The following is a 16,826-nucleotide window of genomic DNA, read 5'->3' as shown; positions in this document are numbered from 1 at the left end:
TAAGTTGACAAACTTCTCTATAAAGAGAAAAATATTATGAAGCTTAGTTTCATAAGCATTTGTCCACTTAGAAATGTTCTCTGATTTTTTTTTTTTTTTTCAAAAAACCCATTTAGACTAAATGTTTGCACTACCGGTTAACATTTCTTGTGCTGACATTTGGTTTTTAACACCACCAGTTAACATCTTCAAATAGTGCAAATATGAGGAGCACACTCAGTTTCGGCAGTCATTCAACAATAAATAATAACTCTAAGCCTAGTTATTTTACTATTTCTGAATTTTAAAATATAAAGTGCTTCCATAAGGCTTAAAGTCATTCTCATTTTTGCGCATAATGAATGATCAGGCAACCTGTGCCTTTTTCAGCTCATGGCTGGATAACCTGTAATTTCTTTTCCTTTTTTCCATAGTCTCATTTGGAAGAAGGTTTCCAAAATAAAACGAAGGGTTGTTTTTTTTTTCCCCCAAAGTCTTTATGGAAAATTTCTGACCATAAAGCAGCATCCATCAACACAAATTTCCTCGAGTTCCAAGTCACCATGGTCAAGAAGCAAATATGTTTCCTCATTATTTGAAGGGCTTACTACATATCCAGTATAAATTCTTTTCACATTCTGTGCTGATGACCCCTGAGCTATTCAGAAATGCACAGTTCTCAGATCCCATAAGGTTGAACCTGGCAAACAATAAAGAAAGTCAGCATTATTTTCAGTTCATTATTTCCATTCAGTTACAGGAGAATGAACTTTGTGAGGGTGGTCTGTGATTTTTTTTTTTTTTTTTTCGCTTGGTAGGACCTCATGAAGCATGTCAGCTGGTCAAGTTGACCGTAAACTAACTTGTAAAGACAGTAGATCGGGACTGGAAGGAAGACGATGTGGAGGGTAGAAACAGAGCAGAGAGTAAGAGTTCCATTCCTTCGGTTGGCATACCACCAGAGGAGTGATTCTTGGTTGTTTCTGAGTTAGGTTTATGGCCCCTAAAGCCCATCTGCATGTATAGTCCTGTAGGACACATATTAAGAATTCCTTTTCTAGAGACTTAAATTTATTCTCCATATCAGTAATTATCATAAAACTATTTAGATAGCTAGAGATTTTTTCAATTCTGAGTTTTCAGATGAAAAGATTAACATTAAACATATAAAATGTTCTTTAAACTTTAAAATGTACATTAATTACAGGTAGTAAAATTAGGCAATATCTTTCATTCTGAGGCAAGTTTTCTCTTAGGTCCACAGAGGCTTCTAATTCATGATTAGAAATATTGTTCTTTACCTCTGTGGTGATGAGAATTGGGAGAGGGTAAAAGGGAATTATTTTCTAAAGAAAAAAGAAAAAAGAAAAACTCCAGCTTATCAGGACAATATATATACGAGATTGGAAATGTTGGATTTTTTTTCTTTTTGTAGCATTGTAATTATTTCTGGAAAATTTCTGAGTCTGTTACCCACACTGACATTTGCTGAGATAAACATACTAGAAGCATTTATTGTATGATTTCCAAGTAGATAAAAAGACAAAAATGGCAATATTAAAACCGTTCTTTGAAGAATTTGAAACAGTGTAAGCGTACAAAACAGACTGGTAAAGCTCTGCTCACAAAGGGCACAACCTTTGTATACAACAGTGATTTGGAAGGAAAATGGCTTCCCTGAGCTGCCATTCTGGGGAGGATGAAGAGACATCTTAAAACTTACCTGTTATTGAATACTTTGCCATCTGACCATTTCCATGTCCGGCCATCTTCATTTTTCAGCCCAATCCAATGTTCGGCTCTACCCACATATCGTTTTAAAAAGATCTTGAAGAAAGCACAAAGAAGGCATATGTTAAACAACCCCTCTGGTAAGTATGTAATAAATTCCATTTCTCAAAAGCTGTAATTCAAGGCATGATGGCTAAGCTGCTCACTTATTAGCTCTGTTTGGGACCAGCTCGTTTGAACTTTTGGCCATTGAAGCTAAATAATCGAATCAAATTTACAAGGTTAAACGGAACCCTGATTATGACCTCAGACTGATCTCATGCTTTTCTGTAACTAAATTTCCCTACAAGGGAGATAGGTACAATGTCTTCAAAGAAATCACAGATTATCTCTATCGAAAAATAGCAAATATTTAGGAAATTGTTTTTGAATCTTACCATGTCCTCTTCAGAATCAACGAAGGCAAGAGTAGCCCTGTGTTCAGAGCAAAAGTTTTGTGCTGACTTCCAGTCCTTTGTTACAGTGGAAATAAAGTAGCATTTCCTCCGGTATGCAAGCCAATCATCTGAGCATGAAGAAACAGGGCTATTTGATGGCACTGGGTGTGCCATCACACCCAGTGAACATTGTCCTGGACAGTTGTATTGGCCAACTGTGAACAGGAAAATGGTTTGTTTTAGTAATAAAAGAAACTAGCTGACAATGACAAGGATGAGAGGCAAGAAGTGAATTCTGAGAAGAGCAAGAAGGCAGGTTCTCACTTTATCTAATTTCCTGTTGTGCCTAACTACCACTGTCAGGATGCAAGAAATAAGAGGGTGTCCCTTGGGCCATAATCTCCGAAAGGGGTGGAAAATAGAAAAATCCTGCCAGTAGTCTTTGGACTAAAAAGGGTAAAGGGCATTATAAATTCCAATGCAGCCAACGAAACACTAAATTGGGAGATGGAGAGAATAATTTGTAGGGAAATAATTCAGAATACAGAAAGAACTATGGCTGGGGACGTTTCATAAAATTGTAAGATTTCATGTTTGTAAAAGGCAAATATGTCTTGGTATTGCTATGTTTTGAATACCGTATCCCAATTAATTCTTTGGGAGCTTCTAGATATATATATATATACATGTATATATATATATACATGTATATATATATATATATGTATGTATTTATGTATATATTTATATTTATATTTATTAGTATTTATATTTATTAGTATTTATATTATATTATATTTATATTATATATATTATATTTATATTTATTAGTATTATATACTAATATAGTATATATAGTAATATAGTAATATATTATATTATATATATATATAGTATATATATATAGTATATATAGTAATATAGTAATATATTATATTATATATATTATATTTATATTTATTAGTATTTATAATTATTAGTATAATATAATTTATATTATATTATATTTATATTATATATATTATATTTATATTTATTAGTATTTATATTATTAGTATTTATATATATATGTATGTATGTATATATATCTAGATATATATATATATATACATGTATATATATATATATATATGTATGTATTTAATTATGCATAAGCACCCTTCTGTGGCCCTTGAGATAAAAAACAAAAGACTGGTCAATTCCTGATTAATCTATGGCTTAGATATTATTTTTTTCTATCAAAAATGAATGTGAAGCCCACATTTTCCCCCTAAGTAAATGTCTATTTAGTTAGACTCTAAATCAGTCCCTTTCACCTCAGATTTAAAAATCCGCTCAAGTGTAATCTTCTCCCACAATAATTTTTAACTTCTTTTTTTTCCTTCCCTTCCCCCATCCCACAATAATTTTTAAGTCACAGACACCTTTAATACTTCTAAAGACGTTCTAGGCAACTGAGAAAGCGTTGCATTGATTATCTAAAGAATATGGAATTATATTTGGGATGTTCAAAGAAATCAGCCATGTATAAAAAATGGGGGTGATTCTAAAAAAGAGAGAGAGACCATTTCTAGATTCCAAAGTATGAGAGTCCCCCCTCTTTTTTTTCCTTCATGTGAGACCATATCCTCCTCTGTGAGGGTTCTGGGGCTAGAGTTGGGCATGTTACACATTTCACTTTCTGTACAATGGCAGCTAACAATTCCTGACCCTCCCCTTGCCTAAAGGCTTTACTGTTAAGAAAAACCAAAGGCTTTTAGATTAAGTTCCATGCAAAAGCAAACAAATAAAACAAAAATGATGCTTTTGAAAAAAAATGGGGGTGATTCTAAATTAATCAGAATTTCAGATTAATTAGTGCCAGTAATCCCTGTTGATTTCAGCTGGACAGGAATGCTAACTAACAGCAGAATGAATTCATGAAGTACAGACCCACCTGATAAAGCGATGAGAGCAATGATTAAACAAGTGATAAAGACCACATTCAATACAGCACATGGGATAGGAACTTGAAGGGACCCTTCATGCTGTGTTGCAAACTGAGGGCTGGCGGTGGTACCTGCAGGGAGAAAGTTCATGATGAATTCAGGTCAACTGTAGAAGTAAGAAAGGGACATTTGATATTCTCCTGAGGCATTTGCATTTCAATACCTCCTTATCTTCTTAGATGGAATTTATAAGTTAATTTCCCCCCAATTTTGAGTGACTTTGGACAGTTTATTTTTGGCTAGAAATGAACTGATCCAGGGATAATGATGAGATCATAAAATATCTGCCTAATATGTGCACTTAGTAGCTACAAAAATTCTAAGTTTATGATAATTTTATTGTTTGAATCACAAGAACATTTATTAAATATCTGATTACCCTAGGAGACATATAAAAAGGACATCCTAAGCATAATCTCTTAACCTCTCTGTAGTTCCTGTTTAAGAAAGTTGACTTAAATGCAATAAATATGGATGATGAATAAAAAATATTGAATTGATATATAAATATCTACAACCACCATGACTGAAAATTAAAAAAAAAAAAAGACTGGTGGTACTTTTTGGTGAAGTCAGTACATACGTGAAGCAATGGAAATTTTCATATATTACTGATGGGGGAGTAAAATGAAAAGATAATTTGGAAAACTGTTTTTCATACAGTGAAATATATACCTATCCTCTGATTCAGAATTTGACTTGTACAAAACAAGAATGCTCATAGCAGCTTTATCCTTAACAGCCAAATCTTAGAAAGAATCCACATATCCATCAACAGGAATATGGATAAACAAGGTATGGCATATCTGAATTCTACTCAGCAGAAAAAAAAAAACCACAAAAACAAAAAAAAAACCCCACAAAAACAAACAAACAAAAAACCTCATCAATGCAACAAAATGCATTGGTCTCAAAAAATGTCAAGTGAAAAAAATGCAGCTACAACTATATGCTATAGATTTCCATTTATATGACATTCAAGGCTATAAACTATAGGTTTCCGTTTATATGACACTCAAGGATAGCTGAACGAAGTCAGACCAAGAAAGACAAACACCATATGATTTCACTTAGAGGTGGAGTCTAAAAAACAAAGCAAGTGAAGGAACAAATAGCAGAATCGGACCCATAAATACAGAGAACCAAATGAAGATTGCCAGAGGGGAGGAGGATGGGGGTAGGGGCAAAATGGGTGAGGGAGAGTGGGAGATACAGGCTTCCAGCGATGGAATGGATAATTCACGGGAATGAAAGGCACAGCATAGGAAATATAATCCGTGGTAGTGTAAGAAAGAGCATGGTGTGACAGAGAGTCCTACATTATGGTGAGCATAGCAGAACATAAAGGGGTGTGGAATTACTATGTTGTACACCTGAAAATAATGTAACATTATGTGTTACCTATACTCAAAAAAAAAAAAAAGTTGAATTAAACTATGGTAACAGAAATCAGAAAAGTAATTGCTTTTATGTGTGTAGGAAAAGTAATGTGGCTGGAAAGAAACACAGGGGAACTTTCTAGGGTGAAATTTCAAATCTTGATTGGAGTTGTTATGGAACTCATTAAATGGCATACTTTTGATTTGTGCATCTGTGGCATGTAAATTATGCCCCAATTAAAATGATATTTGAGGGGCGCCTGGGTGGCGCAGTCGGTTAAGCGTCCGACTTCAGCCAGGTCACGATCTCGCGGTCCGGGAGTTCGAGCCCCGCGTCGGGCTCTGGGCTGATGGCTCGGAGCCTGGAGCCTGTTTCCGATTCTGTGTCTCCCTCTCTCTCTGCCCCTCCCCCGTTCATGCTCTGTCTCTCTCTGTCCCCAAAAAAATAAATAAATAAATAAATAAGTTGAAAAAAAATAAAAATAAAATGATATTTGAGTGAAGAGCAAAATATTTGAATTTTTCAAGAGAAGTTAGTAGAGGAAACATAATATTATACAGCAAATGTTAGGTAGAAGTTGATTTTTTTCATGTACCTTCTGTATAAGGCTGAAACGAAGCAAAAATTTGATTTGATTTCACCAATAAGAAATAATTTTGTGGAATATGAACATGATGTGAATGATGATTCTTAGTTTTAAAAAAAACTATAAGAATATCTGCTTTAGACTATAAATAAGTAATCAAGAACGGAGAGAAGAAGATTTTGTGACCAGTGATTGAATTTGATTTTTGCTAGGATGACCCCTCAGGGTTTCTAAAATTTGGCCTCACAAGAGATACATAGCTCCCTATTAGGTTCTCAAAAACTCGGGGCGCCTGGGTGGCGCAGTCGGTTAAGCATCCGACTTCAGCCAGGTCACGATCTCGCGGTCCATGAGTTCGAGCCCCGCGTCGGGCTCTGGGCTGATGGCTCAGAGCCTGGAGCCTGTTTCCGATTCTGTGTCTCCCTCTCTCTCTGCCCCTCGCCCGTTCATGCTCTGTCTCTCTCTGTCCCCAAAATAAATAAAAACGTGGAAAAAAAAGTTAAAAAAAAAATAATAAAAAAAAAAAAACACTGAAACGTAAAATGGCCACTTGAATGATACTAGAAATTACCATACAAAATAGCATCGAATGCAAACATATCATGTTTTTCTATATGCTACGATTTCCATAATTAAAAGCATACTAAAAGAGGACATATCTTGAGATTCTTGTATTTCTTTTCCTAAAAAACATTTCTCCGAAGTGAAACTGAGCACAGAGGTGTGTTTTCTTTCATTGTTCACTGGTTATCAACATCAGCTTTTGCTTCTGGGGATTGTTCTTTCCCTGCATAGGTCTGCATTGGGGTTTTGCAAGAGAAGCTTTTACTTCACTCTTCTCTAGCTCTATTTCTCTCAGCTTCTCAAAGCAAATCTTCCTTTTTTTTTTTTTTTTTTTTTTAACCAGCATGCAACTATCACCGGAAGCAGCCCTTGGCAGATAGGGTAGCAAGTTCAGAAGTGTCTGTCTAGTTTCACTTCTCCCCGTGTGAGAGTCAATCATGCTGTTTAGACTCAATGCAGCAAGAGTTGTGGTTCCTCAGCAAACACTAACTCATCCGTGTAGCTCCCGGACTCAGAGCCAGCCTAGCTCAGTCTATTGGCTTATCCACAGGCCAACGGTGGAGGTGATTCTCAGACTGTATGTTTCTCCATTAGTGAGGGCTATTGTTACTCACTGTTTGATTCATCACCTAGGCAACAAAACACTCCCCTTACAGGATACTTCCGCTCTGATTATGGGCCCTGTTCATTAACGAAGAAGTTGAAGCTAAATCCACAATTAAATACCAAGTCATCCAAAGGTGATGCCCAACGATGGCTTATAGTAATAAAGCAACCACAAGGGCACCATAAACTAAACACTCAATAGAAAATTGGAGAACTCGGGAAAAGTTGCGGATTCCTGAATTAGGTCCTTCGTTGTTCAACTATGATCTCTACTTACTGGGTGATTTTATTATTATGTACGTTATTTCTTTTCAGCAGCTCAGCTGGGCCATAACATTATGGTTACCTAGCTACCCGGAATCTTTGCGGCTTGCACTTCTTATGCACACTCGAGCGCGTGTACTTAGTGAAAGATGGGTTTATCAGAAGCGATTGGTGTCTTCCTCACATAAACCAGTCTAGCAGACACAGGCTCAGAAAACAATCCCAGTCTCCAGACCGTTCAGCTTTGCTGTTCATGTTATAACGCACCCCTTTATTACCAGGTAACTTTGCTTAAAAGTAAGTGTGGGGGGCACCTCATTAATTGGAGAGGAAGAAGGCTAAATTAAAAAAAAAAAAGACAAACAAGCCTCACAGAAACACATTATAAGAAAAAAAAAATGGGAACATTCTGGTAACAGGAAAGAGAAGAAAAGTCTGTGGACAGAATAGGCAAAGAGAGGAGGGGGAAAAGTAAATAGCTAAGATAATCACATTTTGATGTATCTAGATGAAAGACAGAAGAAAGGAAGAACCATGTGTGACTCATGTCGAATCTGAGGCCAGTGATTAGAGGGTGAAGCAGAATGATGAAATAGAGGAAGGGTTCTATGAAGGGTGCAGAAGCAGAAGATTGCCCTTTCAAGAACTTTTCGTGACCTTCTCCTAAGAAACTACCACCGGGCCCGGTACATGCGTCCGTCTATCCTCTCAAAGGTTGGAAACCTTCATTGCCAACAACTGGAGGATGTTGTCACGAGAATACAACGAAGCAAACAGAAAGCCTACAAAGACACAGGTGAAGACAACGGAGAATGTAAGTGTTCATGTGGAAGGCCAAGAAAAGTTTTGTAAAGAGAGGCTGTGCTTCCTGAAGTGTCTACAGATGGATATGGAAGAAGGATGGGGAATGCACTGGGCCAGTGAGCTTTCCAGGTAAATCTGAAGAACTGGTAACGGCGTACATTGAAACAAAGGAACAGATCTTTAAAGGCCTTCTGAAATCCAACGTCGTGGTCTCCTCTCATGTTTCAGGTAGATAGAGAAATAATTACTTGTTCCCATATTGTCCTTTTCCTGGACTGAAGCAAAATGTAACCAAGTTTTTCTAAAGACAAAGGCTCATTTTTTAAAGTGCTGTAATACATAAGCTAGCTAGACAGATGATAGATGATTGATAGATAGATAGATAGATGATAGATAGATGATAGATAGATAGACAGATAGATGTATGTGTGTGTGAGGGACAGAGAGGGAAAAGGAGTTTTGTTACAAGGATATAACAAATAAGGTCTGACTTACTTTGTTGTTCTCTCTCCGGATGCAAGGAGCTGTTCTCTGTTATGGAACAATCTTCAGAATTCATCTTTGCTCTAGTCAAGATTCCCTGGCTAATCCCAGGCCAAGCCAACTACAGCAAAAGTCTTCGCCAGACCTCTTGTCCTGTCTCTGAGTCTGTGAGGTATCTCAGCGTTTATATTCAGTTATATTGTCTCCACCCCCTTCCTCTTGCCACCTATAACCGCTCGACTACATCAGTTCTCTTTAATTTATGCTCCAGCGGCCCAGACAATTCACACCGTGTTGTGGTGGTGAGCTGCGGGTTTTCCCTGCTGTCTGAAATGTGCTTTCTCACAACTGTAGGTGTAGCATGAAGCGACAAGCAGGATTTTTCCGGCATCTGAGACATCCTTCTTTAAGTTTGTAAAAAACACAGATAGTTTAGGAGACGGTGTATTTAAGTAAAGAGCGAACGGTTAAGGCTTCTTATCTTTGAGGTGGAAATAATTTGGCGAGTAATATTTCCCCTAGATTCTGATTCATTTAGCTAATGAACAACTAATATTTATTGAGCATGCACTCTGCCCCTGACACTGATTGGGGCTAGAGGGGTCATTGTGAAGTAAGAATTTTAAGATCTCTGTCCTCATGAATCTCTCTCCACTCTGGAAGAATTTTACTTAGGAAGCTATAAATCGGCTGTCAGAAGGGTATCATTCACGTCTTCCCTAGGGACTAGTTCTTCTACGTTACCATTTCGTACACGCTTGCTTTTAATTCAAGAAATAGAAACCTTGTGGTCTGGAACTTCCGATAGTCTAAAATTGTTTGTCTTAAATTACCTGTTTCATTTACCTCCTGTTAAGTTTTTGCCACATTTTACTGTCATCTAGATTGTCCTTATTCCCCCTAGTATCTTATTCTTCTCTAATTTTCTCCTCTGTTACATGATTATTTTTCACGTATTTCTGAGGTGTCAGACATCTGGAGTATGATTGTCATAAATTTTATGTATTTTATTTTTGAGAAGGAGAGAGAAAGCACGAGGGAGGGAGGGGCAGAGAGAGAGAGAGAGAGGGAAAGAGAGAGAATCTCAAGCAGGCTCTGTGCTGTCATCATGGACCCCGTGGTCCCCGAGATTATGACCTGAGCTGAAATCAAGAGTCAGAGGCTTAACCGATTGAGCTGCCCAGGCTCCCCGAGGAGTATGATTATTATAAAAAATATATCGCCATGGCATCTAATACCATCTAAGCTATTAAGATCGACACAAAATGATGCCAGAATGTCTGTGCGTGGTGACTTAAAGAGGGGATCAGAATATCACTCTTGTTACCAACCTTGCTGCCACAATTTTTGTCATTAGTACCTCTTCTTTAAAGACAATCTGGTCTCAAAAGAAAGGCTTCATGAAAGTATTATGCTTAGATGGGTTGGAATTCTCATCGACTGTGGCTGAGTTAGGCCATTGTATTTATTTGTTAACCTAAGACATTAAGAGTTACGCGTTGGTCTTAAGGGTTCTCTTTGCTTCCACTCTCGGTCCGTTTCCTGGTGTGTTTTCCACACGACAGCAAGAAGCGTTGTTTAAAATTAAGTCCTATCACTTTGTTGAGATGTTCATCTCCTCCCCACTCCTACCCGCAAAGCCTTCTTATCAAAATCACCATAAAAATCCAAAGACCTTCTTATAGTTGAGAAGGTCTCTGATCTAGCCCTTGGCTACCTCTCCTGCCATTTTCCCTATTAGTCACTGTCCTCTCCAACTGTAACCTCTGCTATACCACAAAAATGTCAAGCATACTCCCACTTCAGAATTTGTGCATTTTCTCTGAAAGGTTCTTCTTCCATCTGCTTGCATGTGTCTCTCTTCCTTTAACTCATTTCATTTATTATTCAACTGTGATCTGCCCAGAAAGGTCTTCAATGTGCTTTCTATATGTGAAATAGAACCTCACGCTCTGTGCCGCCGTATACCTTTATCTTTCTTTCTATCACGTGGTGACAGCTGACATTGTATCATTGTTTATCATCTACTTTCCTTTCTAGACTAAGTAAGCTGCTTGGGGGCAATAACTTTTTCTGGCTTACCCCCTCTGTGGCTCTAACACCTGACATGACAACTGGAACCTAGTATGTGCTTAGTACACAGAGTTGTTGAGTGCATGAATAAATAAATATGAACTAATGAAAGAATATGTATAAAAGCCATAAAAGTTCCACGGGCGCCTGAGTGGCTCAGTCGATAGAGCGTCCGACGCCAGCTCAGGTCACAATCCCACGGTTTGTGAGTTCCAGCCCCATATCGGGCTCGCTTGAGCTCTCTTTCTCTCAAAAGTAGAATAAACATTAAAGAAATGCAAAAGTTCCAGAATACAGAGTGCCACTCAGGGAGGTGTGGGGGGTTGTAGACCGCCACTGGGTAGCAAGGACACCCTTGAATATTACAGATGAGGGATGGAGGAGGCAAGTTGGGTATTTAAGGGAAACATCTGCTGCATTCACTAATTTCTTTGTGTTAAAACAACTTAGATCCTCTGTTTATTCTCCTAAAGTTGGGAGACCTGGGTTAATGTCCACACCTTGGCACTGACTATACACATTGTATCATGAAGAATGTATGGGGTCGAGGCAGTATAGGGAAAGCAAGAGGGACTTAATTCCTGTGAAACTCCTGGTCTGGGCCAAGGGTTGAAAGTTTCCATACTCTTAGAGACAAATACCTACTTCTGGGAATGCAAACAAATGAGAGATAACAGCTGTTAGGGAGTAATGGTAGTCTGGGCAAAATTAGACATAACAATTTAAAACCTGCTTGCACCAGGATTTCTGTTTTTCGGGAGCCCTGAAAGGAGGTGGACCATGGAGAAAGTCAGCCTGTGATTGTCTCATGTCCGTTGAAAGGTAAAGACCACAAGATAATGACGGTAGGACTGAAGGATGCTTCCGCACTCCCAGCGCCTCACTCTTTGGAAGAGTACCTCTCTCTTTAAGCCTTGCACGCTGCCCCTTCGGGGAGCAGCATTCCTCTTTCTTGTTGGCTCCCTTGTATGCAAGCTATCTCTGATAAACTCCAGCTGTTTTCTTTCTCTTAAGTTCAGTGTTCGTATCTATGACGTTCTTACTCAAGAACCTGGTCTTGGGGCTCGGGTGACGGGATAATATAACAGTTATAAATCTACAACAGTATTCGAACCCTTCCAAGTCTGTGGGGTATGATGGGCGGGGGGGGGGAGAAAGCAAATATTCTTACACACACTAATAATCCTTGCCATGTGTGTTTCCCACCTACAAAGCGATTTCTAGCAGTTCGTTGGGCAACCACAGAAATCCTGGTCCCCTTTTACCACTTACTAACGTGCCTTTTCCCCTCTGATGACTCCCACGTAAGTGTGAAAATCAATTTTCTTAGTGGAACGCCGTTTTTGAAATTTGAATATTCCAGAAAAGTTAGGTTGGTTAGCATTATTTTAAAAAAAGTACAGATTTTACAGTCAAATAATCATCTCCCGCGATTTTCTCTCCTACTCCCTATAGGTCAGTTATGGTGACCTTCTTTGTGTTCCTTGAGAAGAGCTAAACTTACTTTGGTTTTATGGAGTGTGTTCTTGCCCTTGTTCTCTCAGATTTTCCATGGTTAACACTTTCTTCTTGTTTATGTTACCTCACATGTCACCTTCTCAGCAAGACCTTCCCCAACCCCTTGTAGAGTTTACCTTCCATTGGCCACAATATTACCTCACTCTCTTCTTTTATAAAATCTTTTCTCAGGGGTGCCTGGGTGGCTCAGTCAGTTAAGTGTAAGACTTCAGTTCAGGTCATGATCTCACGGTTCATGAGTTTGAGAGCCCCACATCAGGCTCTGTGTTGACAGCTCGGAGTCTGGAGCCTGCTTGGGATTCTGTGTCTCTCTCTGTCTCTCTGTCCTTCCCCCACTCAAGCTCTGGCTCTCTCAAAAATAACTAAAAACAGTTAAAAAGAAGAAGAATGGTATAAAATATATTCTCATCTGAAATTTTGTAGTTCATTATATATATATATATACATATAACAAATACACATATAAATGAATAAATAAATAATGTAAATATATATATCTAGTTTTGAAAATTCACTGTTATTATTCATTTCCCTTTTTAGAAAATAGCATCTTTAAGAGCAGGGGCATGGTTGACTTTTTCAACAATGAATCTCTAGTATAAAACGGCACCTAGAACATAGAAAGAGTTCAAAATACTTATTGGGCAGACGCACGACAGAATGTGTGCGAATTATCGGCTCAAGCATTTGCTAACTGCACGGCTTTGGGAAAGCGCACAACTCCACTGAGCTTTGGCTTTGTTATCTGTAGATTTAAAGTACTAACATCCAACTTACACGGTTTGGCGAGGAAAGAAAATTATAAACTAAAAACATCAGTGTTCTCGTATGGGGTTTGGGATATATTAGGCACTGAATGATGTATGAAGGAATCACTTTGATAGAAGTCCTAAAAGGGGAGAGTTTTTCATTTGCGGCAAGAGACAAAGCTGAGAAGTCGCAGCATTCTTGCTGATGGGATGCAACGTGGCTCTTGTCTGTCTAGGATACAGACAGGAAGCTGCCTTCTCTTACTTCCATCTCAGAAAGCGCTCATAATATGGAGATGCTTGCCTGTGTGCTCGAGGTTTCTTGCTTCTTCAGCTGTAGTCAAGTGAATGGATGCTATATGTGTACATTTAGATACGCTTACATTTATAAACACATGCATATATATATGTGACATCTACTATAGATGTTATATTTATGTAACGCATCTATAAATAGGCCATTGGACAGAGAAAAGAAATGATAACCAGAGATCTCATTTTCAGAAAATAAATATCTGGGGGCACCTGGGTGGCTCAGTTGGTTACAAATAAATAAATAACTAAACTTAAGAAGGAAGAAAAAGATCATCTGTAAACCTTATAACCATGATCAAGACCTGTGTTATTTCTTTTCTGGAGTCATTTCGCCTCTGTCTTTATGGGAGCAGCCCAAGTATTCTGTTGAATTCAGCACTTAGTATATAGGTGACAGCAGACGGCCTCTGCAAACATGAAAACCAGTCAGATTACTGAGAATGGATGTCATCAGTGGGCCTTCTAGGTTATTTACTGGACCTCCTGCTAGGCAAGTCCTTTATAATAACCTGAACTTCACTACAAAATTAATATTGTCCCATTAATCCTCCTCTGCTTCCACAGTCCTTGTTTTTTGAGTGTAAGAAATCTCCCTTGGATTTGAGGAAGCAATCAACCTAAATGTATGCAAAAGAGTGAAAGAACAGTGAATAGGGTTTGCCCTGAAGGTCTGGTTGACACTTGTCCTGATGTAATTATTAAAAGTGTGCCATCTCAGGGTGCCTGGGTGGCACAGCTGGTTGAGTGTTCACTCTTTTTTTTTTTTTAATTTTTTTTAACGTGTATTTATTTTTGAGACAGAGAGAGACAGAGCATGAACGGGGGAGGGTCAGAGAGAGAGGGAGACACAGAATCCCAAACAGGCTCCAGGCTCTGAGCTGTCAGCACAGAGCCCAAAGCGGGGCTCGAACTCAAGGACCATGAGATCATGACCTGAGCTGAAGTCGGACGCTTAACCGACAAAGCCACCCAGGCACCCTGAGTGTTCACTCTTGATTGCAGCTCAGGTCATGACCTCATGGTTCATGGGATCGAGTCCCCCACCAGGCTCTGTGCTGCCAGCGTGAAGCCTTCTTGGGATTCTCTCTCTCCCCCTGTCTCTGCCCCTACTCTCTCTCTCTCTCTCTCTCTCTGTCTCTCTCTGTGTCTCAAAATAAATAAATAAACATTTAAAAAGGCATGCCATTTCACTTGCAAGAGGGTCTTGCTAGACGTAATAGATTACATGCTCATATTGCTAATCAGTATTTGGTAAATCCAAGAAAGGCACCTCTGTATGTGGCATTGCAGGAAAGAAGATAAAGCAAAGTGTAGAGGGTCAGGATGAAGTGTGGGAGAGATTCTGGGGTCAGGTTTTTCAGTTACCCCTTACTCATCTAAATATGGAAGCCAGCTTCCTGTGTGGTCAGCCCCGAGGGATTCAACTCTCTAAAGCAAAGCATCGCATAGGAAACTAAAGCAACCAAACTAGCACAACTAAACGTTGTTCAACCTCCTCGTAAAATACACGTAACGGTGTATCCAAAGCTTTCAACTCGCTCAGAGATGCTGTATGTCTTATTTCATACATAACACGTCGAAGGCAGAGATGGTCGTTAATATTTCATAGACTGGGGCTTAGAGAAAGGAGTGCCTGGGCAAAGTTGGAAGAAGCCACTCAGGACACCAGGAGTCAGAGCAGCAGAGCCTCTGTCGTGTTTGACCTTATATGAAGAATCCGGGGCAAGGTCCCCAACAGGAAATGAAGTAATGTGAGCTAGATGCAAAGTGATGCAGAGAAGACAGGATATACAGTCCTTATCAGACAGCAGCTCAGCAGGATGCTTTTGGTAGCACATGGTCACAGAGACCGCAAACTTCCGACCTAAGACAATTTCCGGAGACAGAGTGTTCATCCTTTTTCTTCCTCATCTTCTTCTTCTTCTTCTTCTTCTTTTTTTTTTTTTTTTTTTTTGTTTAAAAATTTTTTTTTTTCTTTCAATGGATGAATTAGGTTTCTGAATGGCTTTTAATCTTCTCAGAAATCAAAAACTTCAGTTTTTACTGTTTGGTCTCAAATTCGTATAAATTATGCAAATTGGTAACATTTATTTTTAAGTCACAGATGTGTGTGTGCCTTCTGATTGCTTACTCTACAGTCAACGCAGGTAACCGTGAGTAAGTGGGGGAATTTCCCGTTCTAAACACTTTCCAACCTTCTGCTCTTCTCTTTGAATTTACTCTTTGAACTTTCTACCTCTCTTCTCTGGTGGAATAACTCCTAAAAGCCAGAAATGAGTTGGTTTGGAAAGTATGAGCTGTTGTGTTTCTTCTCCCTGACTTGAGAGAGTGAAGGTAAAATACGGAGTTCATGTATACATAAACCTGGACTATGAAAAATCTGACACTTTTTGAAAGGAAAAGATGTAAAAGAACGATAACAAAGATGAGATCTAGTGCTTCACCATCCCTCGGTACTTTACAGAAATTAATCCCAGGCTTCTTACATGTAGCAAACATTTAGGGGGAATATTCTCAAAGACGATGGTGTGGAAACACCAAATGTAACGTATAGAAATTTTAGGCAGCCCAGGGCCTGAGTCACTGAGTGATTTAAAATGTAGGGGCGCCTGGGTGGCGCAGTCGGTTGAGCGTCCGACTTCAGCCAGGTCACGATCTCGCGGTCTGGGAGTTCGAGCCCCGCGTCGGGCTCTGGGCTGATGGCTCGGAGCCTGGAGCCTGTTTCCGATTCTGTGTCTCCCTCTCTCTCTGCCCCTCCCCCGTTCATGCTCTGTCTCTCTCTGTCCCAAAAATAAATAAACGTTGAAACAAAAATTTTTTAAATGTATCCATTTGCCTTTGAATCTTGATAGATGCATAAGGAATTTGAACAGAACTGCTTATCTTTCCTCCTATGGCTCTATTTGCACGTACTTATGTACTGAGAGAAGAGCCTCCAGGTAGAAGACGCTCAGGGATTATTACATTCTTCTGCCCAATCAATTTGAAGTTTAAATGCATTACAATATTTCTGAGGCACGTGGATGACTCCGTCCATCGAGCATCCAACTCTTGATTTCTGCTCCAGGCAAGATCCCAGGGTTGTGAGATCGAGCCCTGTGTTGGGCTCTAGGCCGAACATGGATCCTGCTTAAGATTCTCTCTCCCTTTCTCTCCTACTCTCTCTTCTTCTGCTCCTCTCCTCCACTTGTGCTCTCTCTCTCTCTCTATATATATATATATAAAGTAATTTTTTTTTAAAGTTGAAATATTTGTGATGAATTGGATTGGTCTTTACTGAGGCAACATCTTAGGAAAGGAAAATGGAGCCCCTAAAAGGGAATTTGCCAAGGGTAGGAGAAGTCAAGGC

General features: G+C 39.0%; 1 protein-coding gene across 1 annotated transcript; it reads right to left on the bottom strand.

Moving 5' to 3' along the window:
• Positions 1–465: 465 nt before the first annotated feature.
• CD69 (CD69 molecule) lies at positions 466–9,109 on the bottom strand. The gene is made up of 5 exons (XM_040488979.1): positions 8,835–9,109; positions 4,084–4,206; positions 2,148–2,362; positions 1,703–1,806; positions 466–679 (listed from the first exon to the last, which is right to left on the bottom strand). Exons 1-5 carry the CDS (start codon positions 8,896–8,898, stop codon positions 571–573), a joined length of 615 nt encoding a protein of 204 aa, XP_040344913.1. The 5' UTR covers positions 8,899–9,109; the 3' UTR covers positions 466–570.
• Positions 9,110–16,826: the final 7,717 nt, after the last annotated feature.

Source organism: Herpailurus yagouaroundi, unplaced genomic scaffold (assembly GCF_014898765.1).
Source record: "Herpailurus yagouaroundi ecotype Mexico unplaced genomic scaffold, PumYag 166, whole genome shotgun sequence".
Classification (NCBI taxonomy): Eukaryota; Metazoa; Chordata; class Mammalia; order Carnivora; family Felidae; genus Herpailurus; species Herpailurus yagouaroundi.
This window is presented reverse-complemented; position numbering and strand designations above follow the sequence as displayed.

Coding starts and splice junctions, on each gene's coding strand:
- CD69 (XM_040488979.1), bottom strand. CDS start 8,898: ATGAATTCTGAAGATTGTTCCATAACAGAGAACAGCTCCTTGCATCCG. Junction 4,207..8,834: donor TCCGGAGAGAGAACAACAAA/GTAAGTCAGACC, acceptor TTCTCCCTGCAG/GTACCACCGCCAGCCCTCAG. Junction 680..1,702: donor GGCAAAGTATTCAATAACAG/GTAAGTTTTAAG, acceptor ATTGTTTGCCAG/GTTCAACCTTATGGGATCTG.